The sequence below is a fragment of the Lynx canadensis genome, chromosome B1 (genome assembly GCF_007474595.2).
Source record: "Lynx canadensis isolate LIC74 chromosome B1, mLynCan4.pri.v2, whole genome shotgun sequence".
Classification (NCBI taxonomy): Eukaryota; Metazoa; Chordata; class Mammalia; order Carnivora; family Felidae; genus Lynx; species Lynx canadensis.
The window spans coordinates 188,277,141-188,294,087 of record NC_044306.2 but is presented as its reverse complement, the minus strand read 5'-3'; the positions used below and the strand labels follow the sequence as shown (position 1 = coordinate 188,294,087).

At 39.5% G+C, this 16,947-nt stretch overlaps 1 protein-coding gene across 4 annotated transcripts in view; it reads right to left on the bottom strand.

Moving 5' to 3' along the window:
- ADGRA3 (adhesion G protein-coupled receptor A3) overlaps positions 1-16,947 on the bottom strand; it is a 134,231-nt gene that overhangs the window by 24,031 nt on the left and 93,253 nt on the right. For all 4 annotated transcript variants that reach the window (XM_030314113.1, XM_030314114.1, XM_030314116.1 and 1 more), the window contains 4 exons: positions 15,267-15,428; positions 11,513-11,716; positions 3,035-3,248; positions 2,615-2,823 (listed from right to left, as the gene is read on the bottom strand). In XM_030314113.1, the coding sequence (XP_030169973.1) occupies positions 2,615-2,823; positions 3,035-3,248; positions 11,513-11,716; positions 15,267-15,428 (789 nt within the window). The remainder of the gene's footprint in view (positions 1-2,614; positions 2,824-3,034; positions 3,249-11,512; positions 11,717-15,266; positions 15,429-16,947) is intronic.

Below are 16,947 nucleotides of genomic sequence, written 5' to 3'. Positions count from 1 at the left end.
AAAAAGACTTTTAATGCCAAATTAGGAATTTAGATTTTCTATATAAAGCCATGTATTTTAAGACAGTTTTCAAGAAAAATAGGATTTTTATCTATTATTCAAAATAGTGTCAGGTAAGGAAAAAAGATGCTGCCTTCCATTATTTTGAAGACACCACTTTTATCTTAGACATATATTTACTTAAGAATAGGTATAATTTAATTAGCTCTGCCTTTATGTTTAATTAGCAACTCTAAAAATCCCATATACTAACTTTATTATAATTTTGTCAATAATTTCAGATACATTTCACTTTGCAGCCTCTAGATGGCACAGTTATATTTTTAAAAAGCAAAAGAAAGGGATATTCTGTGAAAATAGAAAAATATCTCAATACTGTATTTTAGCTTTAAATAAGAACTGTGTATTACATTTTTTAAAAGATGAAAAGCATGAAAGATAAAATAGCTTATTCTTTCTAGAAAAGGATTATACCAATTTAAATAGTTTAGAAGAACAACTAAGGAAGTTAAAAATAGATGCTTTAAACTAGTATTAAGTAAAAATAAAAGTTTCACACGTGCAGTTTCATGTCATTAACAGTGAAGCTTATAAAATGCTTTTTGTGTGTTTTGTTTCATTTATTTTACCCAACTTTTTCTGATTATTATATAAAGTTCAGACAATGCTGTATCTCTAGTATTTTTCCTCCAGTACTTTCTAGTTTCATGTTATTTTATAATCAAAACCTGAATGACAACACTTTCAAAGTGAAAGAAAATGCTTCATACGTTAATTAATGCTTCATGCTTTAATGTGAAAGGTTACTACAAAATAATAAAATGTGAACTTACAGACACCAGACTTACAGACATCAAACATCTTCTATTTGTCAGAAGCCTAAACTTATCAACAAGAACCATGCACAAGAAAAGGATCAATGACTTAAACAAATATGGCTGAGTCTGACTAGTGTAGACTCTATCCACCATCAGCCAAGCTAAATAACCCACATATTAATGGAGGTCACAGAAAGACCATCTTTACGCCCTGCTGAACAATATAGTCACTCCTCTACGTGTCTGACCAGCTGCTGGGTAAGTATATGCTTAGCAGAGGTACAAAGAAAAAAACAAAAAAAGGAGTTCAGGAAAATTTATCCTACTTCAAGCTTGCTTCAAGATCACGTCTAGTGGTAAATGCACATTTGTTAAGAAAAGAAGAATTTACAAAAATTAAGATATATCATGTTTTGGCGTGCCTGGGTGGCTCAGTCAGTTAAGCGTCCGACTTCAGCTCAGGTCATGGTCTCACGGCTCATGAATTCAAGCCCTGTGTCGGGCTCTGGGCTGATGGCTCAGAGCCTGGAGCCTGTTTCAGATTCTGTGTCTCCCTCTCTCTCTGCCCTCCCCTGCTCGTGCTTTCTCTGTCTCAAAAATAAATAAACATTAAAAAAAAATTTTTTTAAAGATATATCATGTTTCGAGATCACTCAGTTTTGATAAAATATTATCTAGATAACAGATTCAGAGCTGGGGGCAGGAACATAAACATAAGCTTCCTCACTCCCAGGCTAGTCCTGTATGACTTCCTGGAAATGCCTTTCAGATTCGTAAGCAATTCCTTCTACTGTTCTCCAAATCCATGTGTACTACTCCATTTATATACTGTAATATAAAAAATATAAATAGCATGGCTAATTTCATAATTATCAGCTCAGGAATCCGACCCACTTAGGTAAGTCACTAATAATAAGACCTGTTCCTACACATTCATATACACATTGATATACATCCATACATTTTAGTTTCTCTGAGACTAAAGAAACTGGCTACCAAAGACTGACAGGTAGGAACAGTGGTAAGTAACAGAAAACAACAGCAGCTTGATTAGCGTTAAAGGTGAAAAGGCCTTAACTGTGTCAATACCGTCAGTTACAGTCACTGAACAGAAACTGCCACTGTTACTCTAAATTGAAGAGTCTAAAAATTATGATGTGTAGTGAAAGAAGGTGCGAAATGGCAAAAAAGGAAAATCGCTCACTATCCACTGTGTATCTCTGGGCAAATGAGTCACTCTTTCCTGGTGAAGAGTTAGACTGTGTAGACCCAAATGTCTCCAAATTTTCAGAAGGTCAAAGTTTAGTTGAACTGTCTCGCTTATAAAGTTTACCGAAAATCCCTGTAACCAAATTCAATCCCACACACTGCATTTCGTAGTAACTTAATTTCCCTTTAAACTCAGAATTAGGGGCGCCTGGGTGGCGCAGTCGGTTAAGCGTCCGACTTCAGCCAGGTCACGATCTCGCGGTCCGTGAGTTCGAGCCCCGCGTCGGGCTCTGGGCTGATGGCTCAGAGCCTGGAGCCTATTTCCGATTCTGTGTCTCCCTCTCTCTCTGCCCCTCCCCCGTTCATGCTCTGTCTCTCTCTGTCCCAAAAATAAATAAACGTTGAAAAAAAAAAATTTAAAAAAAAAAATAAATAAATAAACTCAGAATTACACCAAGTATCACCCCTTAACTATAGGTAACAATTTATGTTAAAAGTTCTTTTTAAAAAATCTTCATTTAACTACGCATAGGGAAAAAAAGGAGGAAACTTAGTGTTTATGTGCATAAAGTTAACAACTGCCGTACCATTAAAACTGCATAGTTACTAAGGGAGTTGCACTGCATGGTGGTGATATTTTCATCCGAGTAGAGTATATAGCACCCATCTGACTTCCAGCCTCCTTGTCCATTCAGCAAATCGAAATCCCACTGGGCGGCCACAGCATCTGCTCCGTGCGCGATTCGACGCAGTGTCACATTAACAGGGATGTGGTGGGTATCTACATTCACACCATCTGGAGGAAACGGGAAATAACAATATTTCTGAAACAAACTTCATAAACAATAAAATGTCAGCTTACACTCTAATGGGTACTCTGCAGTGTCTTTTTTCACTAGTGACTCATTAAAATGAGAAGGAACAGAATTAAGCACTTTTAGGTACAGTATATCATTAAAGTCACATTGTCCAGCAACTCCAGGGTAACATATGCCTACGTAACAAACCTATTTTGGTGAGGATCACTGGGGTAACCACCGTACGCCGTTTTCCATCATCAGCCAAATTTGTGGAATTCCCAGTGGCTGGGAAAAGCTTTCCGTTGCGGAACGCGAGGAGTTGAAGCTTGTAGAGAGAGTCATCAGTTGGTCTGACTTCCCTTTTTTGCTTTGGTGAGAAAAGGGAAGCAGGAAGCTGAATGGAAGCTTCCACGATAGTATTCTGAATACACACAAAAACAAAAGCAAAGAAAGGTTGCCACATTAGCATGCAGAAACCAGGAAGAATATTTTAGACAGCTACAAATGTTTCCTATTTGTATACGAACCGTTTCTTAAAATGTATACCTATGAAATTTAATAGTTAAAACAACTTATTGGTTAAGTGAAGTATCTGAACACCACACAAAAGCACAGAGGAAAAGAAGCATAGAAGAAAGAGAAATGGGAACTATAGTTCAAAGAGTTGAAGTAGTAAATAAGGAATTATTTCCAACTACAAAGTGAATTTTCCCATGGTAACATATACTGCTGAAGTCGATGCATCAAACAGATCAGGGATCTCAGTGATCACTCTTTGCATCAATTTTATAATGATCAATTACAGAAATAAGCACCAATGCAGCATATCACAAATCTGAGTTTAATTAATTTGGACTTACAGAACTCTAAAGGTGATTTATGACGGATTCGAACTGTCAAACAACAACAAAAAAAGAAATTCTACAGACTTAATAGAAATAGATTCAAACAAACTCTCATTTTAGCAGAAGTATCCATGAGACTAAGAAACACATCCTGTTGGAAAAAACACAGTAACAAATAGAAGAGCTAGTCATGCTGGCTGATCGTGGAGTGTTTTATAGGATTTTTAAATTATAAATTACTCGCCATTCAATAAAAAATAAATTCATATGCCAGGCAGGCAAATAATTAACCATCTGAAAAAAATCCCTATTTTAAGAATTTACCACAGAGTTTTTCTCTTGGCATCAATCTCTCTCCAATCCAATGTCCACGCTATCAACAGAATTTCCTCTTAAGAAATACATCTCAGGGGCGCCTGGGTGGCTCAGTCAGTTAAGCGTCCGACTTCGGCTCAGGTCATGATCTCGCGGTCCGTGAGTTCGAGCCCCGCGTCGGGCTCTGTGCTGACAGCTCAGAGCCTGGAGCCTGTTTCAGATTCTGTGTCTCCCTCTCTCTGACCCTCCCCCGTTCATGCTCTGTCTCTCTCTGTCTCAAAAATAATAAATAAACATTAAAAAAATTAAAAAAAAAAATACATCTCAGGGGCGCCTGGGTGGCTCAGTTGGTTACGTGTTGGCCTCGGCTCGGGTCATGATCTCATGGTTCACGACTTCGAGCCCTCTCTCTCTGTCTCTCCCCCGCTCACACTCTCTCTCTCAAAAATAAATAACAGTAAAAATTAAAATATATATATACATCTGACCTTGTTATTTTAAAGAACACCTTGGCTCTCCAACGTTTAGGGAACACTGCCCCCAATTGTAAGTACATCATATAATTTGGCTAAAATCTACATCTCAAATTCATCTTCTAAAATCCCCTATATCTCCACCTTGAATTTTTCGATCTTCAAGATTTCATATGTGTTTCATGCCACTGTGTGTGCTGTACGTGCCTGGACCCCTTGCTGAAATGCTCTACCATTTTTTGTCTGGCCAGCTCTTGAACTGGGCAAATCTGATTTCTAGCAAGATCAAAGATGGGTCAGGGTTAAGAGTGGTTGACAGCCAGGAGAAAGACATCCTTAAAACGGGGCTTTTTTGGATGATTAATTACAGGACTCCCTATCACACTGCTTTTCCAGTTAGCTGCTCCCTCTTGTGGCCTCATGCGGGATTCTGCACACACATCTCATTGCTAATATGTGCGCTTTTCACAGTGTAACTCACTGTCTGCCCCTTTAACCAGAGTAGCAGGATTTTTGAGTACAGATAATCTCCCTTATGTTTCTGGACCCTCTACTACTAATAATAGTTCCTGGCACTTGTATTGGTAAAAGTAACCCATCGTTTGTAAAACTAACGAAAGTCTGTGTGGCATGATTGTATTTTTAAAAAAGGATCTATTTAAATAAGCAAGTGATTAAAATTAGTTTTTAACTGCTGTGCTTAGAACGATCTTGGAGCACACTGGACACACACAAATGTCTGTTGAATAAAGTATTTTGAAAAGTTTGAATACTGGAAGTTTGAATATTTCTTTTGAATTGAAGATGCCAAGAAGGTATTTGGTAGAAATACTCTAAGAGGGGCACCCGGGTGGCACCATTGGTTAAGCGGCCGACTTAGGCTCAGGTCATGATCTCACAGTTCATGAGTTCAAGCCCCGCGTCGGGCTCTATGCTGACAGCCTGGAGCCTGTTTCAGATTCTGTGTCTCCCTCTCTCTGTTCCTCCCCTGCTCATGCTCTGTCCTCTCTCTCTCTCTCTCTCAAAAATAAACAAACATTAAAAAAAAAAAAATTTTGCCTAAGAAAAATACACAAAAAGGTTTCTACTGTTCTCACTTAAAAATATAACCTGATAGAGAAACAAAGTTTCTTATAAATTCACTCGCTAATCTAGTAAATTTCTACTATGTATATAACTTTATCTTAAATAGGTGTGCAGAAAAAAGGGAAATACATCAACAGATCGATTAGTTAAAAGGTCAAATTCCTGATAAAGCGTTACATACTGGACATTTATTAAAACTTGAGAACTATAAAATTCAATAATATAGTTTTGTTGTGAACACAAAATGACTCAAAAAGCACAGGTCTCTGGGTAAGCATTACTTATGGTATATCAAATTAATTTTAAAAAGAAGACATACTGACATTTTCTGAAAGCTGAAAAAAAGGAAATGACATCTATAATTTCTAGCAGTGAGAAAATGTTTTCTATCCAAGTTTAAACTTGCAAAACCATCCAAACAACAGCAAATAATAAAAACTCAGAGGAGTAAGAACAGATCGTTGACAGATGAAAGCTACATATTCAAGGCTGTATATACTGTAGCTTCTGAAATATCCTTTAAAGTCCAATAAGGAATATTGTTAAATATTATTACAGGTGACCTGGGATGGAGAGGGGACGGTTAGGGGTACCCGAAAATCTGTATCAGAATGTCTGGATTTTTATAGGAAGAATATAATATTTGTATATTTAATTTCCTTAAAAGAAGTGATCACTTATTATGGCAAAGCTGTAAATCTAATGAAAACAATCAATGAGAAACACTCATTTGTTACATTTACCATGATTTTTACCTTTTGCCGCTGTCATTCCATTTAACCCTCTGTTCATTTTTAAATGTATGGATTGCAGCAATAGAAAGATATACACATGGGCAATTAGAGCTAATAAATTAGAAAAACCTCTCTTAAAACCCTTTGGGAAATACCGTATATGTTGTTGGCGTCTAATTTTTATTACTGCGGATCATATGCCAACCCTGGGGAAAAGAACATAGGATCTGAAATAAGAAACCAGGATACGGGTCCCAGCCTCACCACTTAGTGGCCACTTAACACTGCACAATTTTGTTTATACTCTCTGGGTCTCATCTGTCACAGGCAGCTAATGATCTTTCAAACAAACGGTTGTAAGGACCGCATGGGATCATGACCATGACAAGCATAAGAGGCCACATCACTGTGGGTGGTATTTTTATTACTCTTACTACCGCAGTGTGGCGAATGGTTATCTGGAGTCTGGGGAAACAGAAAATGTCTTCAAGTAACTGACTTCCCAGAAATAATCTAGAACCTCATCATATTTTGACTTCTACAATTCACTTTTAGTATTAATTTCAATACTAAAAATCAACCAAATATGAGCACACATAAAATTAATGTTATCACAGAGCTCTTACTATTGTATTGGCAAAATTCATGTATATTTCCCTATTTACAAGATATTAAGTCAAGAAGAACGTTAAGTATCATAAAGGATGTCAACTCCAATACTTCCATTGGATCTTAACATCTTTCCTTATGAAACAACCTGAACGTCTGCCACTGTGTAATTAGCAAGTTAAAATTTTCTGAAATCCTAACTTTGTTCAATTCTGTGGAATTCTAACACAAATTTGAATAAGTCAGAGAGGCACCACCTGCCTTAAAACAAGAAAATACTAATTGATTCATACTGTCTTAACTATCTACTCCCTTGATTTTAAAGATAGATATGATACACTCCAATTTTTTTGTGAATAATTAGTTATTAACTGCATACCACTTTTTGATTATCTCACTGCTAAAGATTAACAGGAATTACGTTTGACTTCAGAATGAAGTTTTTATTAACTGACTTTCCTTGCTAATTAAGCTTTGGCTGTTAAATTTTATTCAACAGTATTTATTGGATATTTTGTTACTCTGTATTGGGCACTGTGCAGGATCTGGAGATAAACAATGAATAAGCCATGGACACTAACTCAAATATTGATAATCGAACAGGGGAGAGATAACAACAATAAAACAATAATAAGAACTAACATTTATTAAGGGCTTACTCTATGCTGGACACTACTGTAAATGTCTACATATTTGCCTCCTTTAATCCTCCAAGTAACCCTTTGACTTAGCTACTGTTTCCTGACGCCTATGTAACAAATGAGGAACTGACATTCAGAGAGGTGAAGGTGCTTGCTCAAGTTTGCACAGCTGTTAAGTTAGGGAGCAGAAAGACAACGTCTGGCTGCAGAGACCAAATTCTTTGTCACCATATCCCATGGCTTCTCAGTCTAACTCAGCTCACCATAGTATCAGCTTTGAATTATTCTGGAGAATAGAGGAAGCACTATGGAACAAACAGGCGGTGATGAATTCTCAGGAAGAGAAGGAAGGTACAATTTGCATGGATTCTTAGAAACAGAGTAGCAAGGCAGAAGTGGGAAAGAGAGTGGGGTGGGAAAGGGGGCAGAAAGGAGGGCAGGGGGCCCGAAGACATACACCACTGGTGTGGAAAGTTAGAGAATTTTAGTTGGGGTCTCGGACAAGGGAAATATGGGATGCGCAAGAAAAACTGATTTCTAAATTCCAGGCGAGGAAAGTTTAAAGAACCAATTCTTCCAGACTACATTACAACTGAATTCAAAACACCAGCAATTTCTAAAAGCTCTTAGCAGATTATCGAAAAACAGATACTGTTGGGTGAGCTAATATAATCTGTTATGGCACCGACAGGAGAAGGAAGCATTTGGTTAAGAAAAAAGAACAGATGTGGTGCTGTAAGAGTCCAAGGACAGCTAATTCAGTCTCCACCTGGCCGGCCTGCATTGGTGCTCACTGGTGACTCGAGCACTCTGCCCTCAAGCAAGCTTCAGCCTCCCGTATAGGAGGTGAGAAAACCATTTGGCCCCTGTGTGTAACATGCAATGACAAAGAGATGCGCAGAGTGCGACAAAGTACGGAGGAGAAATAAAGGAGATAAGGGTGGGAGAGGACAGACAGGACGGTATTAGGGAAGATTTCTTGAAGGCCGTATTTCTGCATGCACAACCAAATTGCTGAGAAGGGGAAGGGGAGGAGCCAGGAATCCTAGCAGAAGAATTAGCATGAGACTGGCCTAATAGCTGGGAGAGGAACCATGGGGGGGTTGGTTGTTAGTGGACAGAAGAAAGGAGGCAGGAAGAAAGATGGGGCAGGAGGGCAGATAAATGCCAGAGGATGAAGCTCCCTGGCAGCCAGCCTCCAGAGAGACATGAAGAGTATTTATCAGAGGATAGGCGAGGTCAATTTCCATGTTGGGTAGATCCAGGGATAATGCTAGTAACAACATTAACCGCGTGAAATGACATGGACACGGACAACTTGAACAGCCTCTGCAAACAGGAAGACTCCTGGAGACCCTCTGCTCTGCGGCCCTGGAACTTGTTACTAAAGGGTGGACAGGCTAGGAGGTGTTCCCAGAAGGCCCAGCAGGGCTGAGGAGCCGCTCAGGGAACTGGCACGACAGCTCTCTGGTAGAAGGTAGGAAAGTATTTCAGTACTTTACTGTCATGGTTGAATTGCTACATGCTGGCTGAATGCCAGCCCTAGGGAGACAATCTATATAAGGAGGATGGATTTTTAAGGAAGAGCCTGTTGACCCAAACACTAAAGAGGAAGCCACAACGGTTTGGGTAATCTAGAAGTCCAAACCAGGCTGTGATGGTAGTAAAGACGAAGGACAGGGGCGCCTGGGTGGCGCAGTCGGTTAAGCGGCCGACTTCAGCCAGGTCACGATCTCGCGGTCCGGGAGTTCGAGCCCCGCGTCGGGCTCTGGGCTGATGGCTCAGAGCCTGGAGCCTGTTTCCGATTCTGTGTCTCCCTCTCTCTCTCTCTGCCCCTCCCCCGTTCATGCTCTGTCTCTCTCTGTCCCAAAAATAAATAAACGTTGGAAAAAAAAAAAAAAAGACAGAAGGACAGCGATTGAAGAAATACATAAAAAGCAATTCAAGAAGCTCCTATTGCTAACGGAAAACTTCCTTGTTATAGGTTTAACTTTGTATGTTAGCATATTCTCCCATTCAAAGGTATATACATGGTATCTAGTTCGTATATGCAAGGCTTTAAAAAAAAAAAAAGAAAAAGACATGCGTAAAGAGTAAAAACCGCCCTAGTGCAAAGTTACAAATGTAAAGTTAGTTTCCTGTTAAAGTCTAAAGCATTTTGCTCTGTTGACGTTACAATTTTTAACTAATTTTGTGTCACGAAGGACAGACTCCCTTTTCACTCGGTTTAATCATGTCCACCAAAGAAGCATGAATAATAGTGCAATGTGTCCTTGGTTTCTGGCCACAGATGATCTTAAAAGGATAGAATAGCATGAAATTGACAAATCTGAGTGTGTTCATTTAAAGCTTTAGACTTTGGCAGGTAGAAACTCTCCTTACCCGGAGGGGTAGCTTGTGAAATTGATGAAATGTAGGGTTTCATCATTTGTAATCCCTTTCTACCAGCTCTGATCATCTAAGATAGAAGGGTTCATCAATTTTAAGTGCTCCTCAAAGGCACATGCCTTTCTCTCTCGGGTGTGTGTGCGATGCTGTTTCTCTGCCTTCTGTGGTATGTTTTACCAATGAAAAACACAACAAGGAAAGGAACAGGTCTGCAGAAGCAATGCTGGGTGCACTGAGTACCCTCACAGAACCAAGAGTAACAAATAAATCTTGCGAATTTTCCTCTGAGTATATCAAGTAAATATATTATCATTAGACATTCTGGCCTGGTTGAGATTGTCCTGGGAAGTGGGGGAAATTGGACTGCTTCTAAATTCAGCAAGCTGGCTCTCCTTATGGAGGTCACCAATAGCAAGGTGTAACAAAATATATTAATTTTCTTTCTTTTTTCTTCTTTTCTTTGTTTTCTCTTCTTTTCTTTCTTTCATTCAATATTTACTGAGTGCCCATATTCATTCATTCATTCATTCATTACTGAGTGCCCATATTCATTCATTCAATATTTACTGAGCACCCATATTCATTCATTCATTCATTCATTCATTCATTTGCTGAGTGCCCGTATTCACACATTCATTCATTATTTACTGAGTGCCCATATTCATTCATTCATTCAATATTTACTGACTGCCCATATTCATTCATTCATTCATTCATTCAATATTTGCTGAGTGCCCGTATTCATTCATTCGTTCATTCATTAATTCAATATTTACTGAATGCCCACAATGTACCAGGACACCTAACACCTATTTGATCAATTACTATGCAGCCATTAAAGTGAATGGAATATTGTTTGTGATATAATTCAGGGACAAGCCAGAAACAAAGAAAGTCCTGTGTCATTAAAATCCACAGACAACACAGCTACACGTGGCCACGCAAAGCTAAATGAAAAAAATGTGGTTTCATTAGGGTGTTAGACTTGGACCTCCACTATTTGCTTCAATGTAGTCTTAATGAAACACATCTAAACCCCAAATTTTAAAACTCAATAAAAATGCTTTTCATTTTGCTTGCTGCAACAAAACACACATTTTCTGAAGACATCACATGTTTGCACTTCTTTGCCAAAACTCTTGATATACAGCTTGCCTGATTAAATGCCCAATCTCAAGGCTGGCTTTTCCATTAGGTCCAAGAGGCACAGAGCCAAGGACACACAATACTTTCAGGAGGTCTACGAAATGTTCTCATGTCTTTAAAATCAGGAGCATAAAAATGAACTTTCAGGTCAAAGAAAATGTTCTAATATGTATTAATATATTCATCTTTTTACCAGTGCAGTCATAAAATATAATTTTGATATTTTTGTATGGAGACGGGGTCCAAAGGGCAAAAGTGTCTAGGCCCATGAGAGGCATTACATGTCCCTTCCTGGTCTGAGTTTCTTTCAAAACAACAGCAAAAAACAATACCAATACCTACCCCACCCCCAAAATAACTTCTACTTAGGTGATTCTTCAAAGCAAACCATTTTGAGTATTCTAACCTAACAATAAAGAGTCTTAAATGCTTATAGAATGTAACATACCTTTAGGGCCAGACTTGAAAACGTATTTGACACATTGCACTTAAAGCTCAGTTGCTTATCCAGGTTTCCATCTGGATCCCGCCTCCCATACTCAGAGAGGCCTGTCCGGTCAGAGGCTGCTACCTTCTGGAACACGGTACACGTCATCCCAGTGAAGCCAGCAGCCTTGATGACATAAGCTTCCAGAGCAATATTGGGTGAATACTTCAAAAGTCAAAGAGGAGTTATGAAAGATTTACAGCATGAGGGAAAAGCACTTTCAAAGAGTCTTCAAACACAAAACACTGTACATAAGCTAGAGGCAAAAAACTCAAGTTCTTACATAACAAAGACACTGTGTAGGTAACTGGCACATAAAAAAAAGATGCTGGAAACAAAAGGATATCCTAATCTAGAAAAATACCAACTGAGGAACATGCTTCGTGGGATGGAGCCCCACAGCGGGCTCTACACTGACAGTGTGGAAGCCTGCTTGGGATTCTCTCTCTTCCTCTTTCTCTGCCCCTCCCCTGCTCGTGCTCACTGTCTCAAAATAAATAAACTTTAAAAAAAAAGAATTAAAATAATAAATAAAATAGGGACACCTGGGTGGCTCAGTTGGTTAAGTGTCTGACTTCAGCTCAGGTCATGATCTTGCGATTTGTGGGCTCGAGCCCCATGTCAGGCTCTGTGCTGACAGCTCGCAGCCTGGAGCCTGCTTCGGATTCTGTGTCTCCCTCTCTCTCTGTCCCGCCCCGGCTCACACTCTGTCTCTCTCAAAAATAAACATTAAAAAAAAATGTTTAAAAAATAAAATAAAATAATAAATAAATAAACTTTAAAGAAAAGTGTGTCTTATAAAAAAATCAGCTAGAGAAATCAGTGGACTCGCTTAGTAACACAAGAGGAGTGCTGGGGTTTGGAAAATACACTTTCAAAAGCTGCCTTGTTCTAAGGCGCCTGGCTGGCTCTGTCGGTAGAGCATGTGACTCTTGATCTTGAGATCATGAGTCTGAACCCCAAGTTGAGTGCAGAGATTACTTAAAAAGAAACTTAAGGGGCGCCTGGGTGGCTTGGTCGGTTAAGCGTCCGACTTTGGCTCAGGTCATGATCTCACGGTCCGAGCCCCGCGTCGGGCTCTGTGCTGACAGCTCAGAGCCTGGAGCCTGTTTCAGATTCTGTGTCTCCCTCTCTCTCTGCCCCTCCCCTGTTCATGCTCTGTCTCTCTCTGTCTCAAAAATAAATAAACGTTAAAAAAAAAAAAAAAAAAATTAAAAAAAAAAAAAAAGAAACTTAAAAAAAAAAAGGCAAGGTCCCATTTTAAGTCCCATGTATGGACAAAGTCCTCTTTTGCAATTTTTTTTAAGCGTAAAACTTATGTGCAAGGTGTGTAAAATCTATCAGGAAGATAAAATACAAATTAAAAAATATAAAAGGCAAAGTAGAATGTGCCAAGCACCATATGTATGGAAGAAAAGAATTGGTGCTCCCTCAAATATTCAAGACTAACAAATTTTTGCATTAGCTTTTGCAACCCAGATGTCACATTGTGAAAACTCTTACTAAATTCGATTGCATTTTTTTAAGCTTATTTATGTTTGAGAGAGAGAGCAGGGGAGGGGCAGAGTGAGGCACAGAATCCCAAGCAGGCTCCGCAATGTCAGCGTAGAGCCCAACGTGGGGCTTGAATCCACAAACCGTGACATCATGACCTGAGCTTAGATCAAAAGTTGGATGTTTAATCAACTGAGCCACCCAGGTGCCCCCAACTGTATTTGTTAACAAAGTATGTTCCATTTTTTTATTGACCAAAGACACAAATAATTAAGACAAATATGTGAAACCTCAGTTGAAAGGAAGAAAACAGCCATTTTTGAGGTGCCCTGTAAGCTGTATCATTTGATAAGTAGATGCACAATTTCCGGGAACCTTTCCTACCCTTTGAAATGGAGGACAGGCCGCCTGGGGGTGGGTGGTTGAGCTCAGGTGGTTGAGCTTCCAACTTCAGCTCAGGTCATGATCTCATGGTTCATGAGTTCAAGCCCCACGTCAGCTCTATGCTGACAGCTCAGAGCCTGGAGCCTGCTTCGAATTCTGTGTCTCCCTCTCTCTCTCTGCCCTTCCCCCACTTGTGCTCTGTATCTCTCTCTCAAAAATAAATAAAAAGCATTAATGTAAAACTAAAAAATAAAATAAAATAAAATAAAATAAAATAAAATAAAATAAAATAAAATAAAATAAAATAAAAGGAGGGCAAATGCACTATGTACCTTTATTATATCCTTGAGTTCTCCAAAGAACCAATGAAGTTTAGAGAAACGAAGAAGTTCTTTGAGCTTAGTAAGGCTCAGGCAAGGAATTTAAAATAGATCTAAATGACCAAGGAAGACCAAATGTGGTCATCGAAAATGGTGTGGGGACCTGGGTGGCTCAGTCGGTTGAGCATCTGACTTCAGCTCAGGTCATGATCTCATGGCCTGTGAGTTAGAGCCCCACGTCAAGCTCTGTGCTGACAGCTTGGAGCCTGGAGCCTGCTTGGGATTCTGTGTCTTCCTCTCTTTCGGCCCCTAACCCACTTGCATTCTGTCTCTGTCTCTCTCAAAAATAAATAAATATTTAAAAAAAAATTTTTTTTTTAAATATGGCAAGCCAGTTTCCAGTAAGGTCATGTGTCTGAGAGAGAAATTACCCTGAAGTATGTTGTCAGGTCAGTAGCCATGGTAGGCCCACCATTTTATTTACTATTCAAGAAAGTAATCCTAAACTTAATTGAGCAAAAGGAACAATAAAACACAGTATCATCAAAAAGATCCCATCAACCTCTGGAAAAACAGTAACCCTGAATTGTATAAAATCCTAGGAGGAAGCAGAGAGTATTCTATGAATCGACTTAAAATCATTAGGAAATGAGAACCGTGGACCAGAGATCAGAGTATGAGTAGTAAGGGAATGACAGAGTATTTATCATATTTACCACATTTGTAGAAAAAGTCAGCAGTACACCAAGAAATTTAGAGCTGCTCAATTTAGCACAAATAAAATTTAATATGATGAGTGATTATTAAATATAAATACTCATTATTCCAAGAGTGAGACTTACTGGAAATGTCAACAGTGCACAAAGGTTAGAGGGCCTCCTTGTTCTCTCTCTTTTTCTGTTTCAATTTTTTTTTCTTAGTAGTGTTTATTTATTTTTTGAGAGAGAGAGAGAGAGACAGACAGACAGAGTGTGAGCAGGGGAGGGGCACAGAGAGAGAGAGACAGAATCCAAAGCAGATTCCAGGCTCTGAGCTGTCAGCCCAGAGCCCAACGTGGGGCTTGAACTCACAAACAGTGAGATCATGACCTGAGCTGAAGTGAGACGTTTAACCGACTGAGCCACCCAGGCGCTCCCCAGTTCTCTTTTGAAATTGGAACCTGGGCAAACAATCAGACACTTTCTCAGAACATCCTTCAGGGCCCAGAACAGAGTATCAGCTGGGAGGTGCATGTGACAGTTACAGTAATCCTACAGTGTGCTTATTTGTCTTTCAAATTAAATGGCGATAACCATTCAAACTGCAAATTAAGAAAGTATTTTCTAATTACCAAGAAAACAGATTACTCAAAAGTGAAATGAGCTTTTAAAATGTTAGAGAACTGGAAATTCTGTAATAATCAGCAGGAACAGAAAATACCCACATCATGAGGAAAAAAACCAAAACTATCTTTTATAAGTTCAAGTTGCTTTCAATGAATTTCTTTTCTTAGAATTCTAGGACAGTGTTACACTTACTGTTGAATAAACGTGAGCTCCGTTTGCTAATCGGTACGTAGCAATGCGCTGTAGACACTGAACAATTCGGCTGCAGGCCTTAGCTTCCCTCTGTGCCAGCCACAGAACACGCTCGTCAGCCAACATGATGTTGCTTGCAATGTCAACCATCACATCACCTAGCTAGCAGGTGTGCAGGAGAGAAGAGGAAGACCTTTAAAACCAATACAGGCTGTTTTACATAATCAAAATCACAATGAGACACCAAGATTGTCCTTCCGTCTAAATGTTCACCTGAAAACCCAACAGGCACTTTATTTTTTCTGACTGAAGCATTTTCAGATATGAATAGCACATTCAGTTATGACCAGCGGGTAACATTTAGCTCAGGGGCGCCTGGGTGGCTCAGTCAGTTAAAGCATCCGACTTCAGCTCATGATCTCACGGCTCATGGGTTCGAGCCCCGGGTCAGGCTCTGTGCTGACAGCTCAGAGCCCAGAGGCTGCTTCAGATTCTGTGTTTCTGTCTCTCTCTCTCTCTCTCTCTCTCTCCCCCTTCCCCTGCTCACATTCTGCCTCTCGCTCTCTCTCTCTTAAAAAAAAACACATTTAGCTCAAAACAGTATACTTGAATAACTACCAACTCATTGGTAAAGAATGACATGTGGTACTCATTTTCATAAGGGGGGAAAAGGCAGTTAAGTTAATCAAGGACAAGGGAAAGATATCACACAATTCCCAGAACAAAAAGATCTCAACGTTTTGGAAAAACATTTATAAAGACCTCTTTTTGTATGTTAACTCAGTATTATTAGTAAGAAATACACACGGCTACCTCTTTAGTATCCTGTCATGTCCAAAACCCTAGGAATGTCCAGCTATCATGAGTTCCCCGCATATGCCAGGCCACTGGATGGGTCTTTGCACATGCGGTTTCCATGACCTCGAATGAACCTCTTCGGTTCCTCCCAGTTCAATGAATGCTTTACGATCCAGTGCCATGAAATACATGGATCCTAAGAGGTACTTTTCCACCACTTGTTTTATTTATTGAATTCCTTTTATTAAGTTCAGTCCATGACTTACAGATGTAAACATCTGTCAGGCAATGCCACCAAAAATGTCCATTAACTATGGTCGACACTGACTTGTATGTCCCATGTCAGAGAAATGCATTGAATAGCCCAGGCTAATGAGACATACTGGTGTCAAGGGGGTTTGCTATCAAGCAAAATGTTCCTGAGAGGGAGGTCTATGGCAGAAACAACTACAAAAACATTCCAGAGGTAGGATCACAGGATTTACAAGCTGGCTGGGCCTCTAATCAAGAAACAAACAGCAAAGGCGTTAAGCCCCAAAGCCAAGCGAGAAAGTGAAGGCTATTTTAGCAAATGTCTTTTCGTCATCCCAGAAGATCCCAGATGAGCTGTTCAACCCTGCTCTGCATCCGATACTCTTCCCAAGATGTATAATTATGAGACTGAGGTGGGACTAGAAAATGTTCAGTCCATCCCACCCACAGTTCACTTCACAAAGAAGACAAGCCTGTGGAAATGCACTGGATCCCAGCGCTGGAACACGATGGGTGAGGCAAGTGAGTGAGTACAGGGGTGAAGAGTAGGACTTCAAGTCCTGACCTCTAGCTGAGCTGGACACTTACCCTCTTATGCCTTCCTTTAATTGTAAAAGGCAGATAATAACAA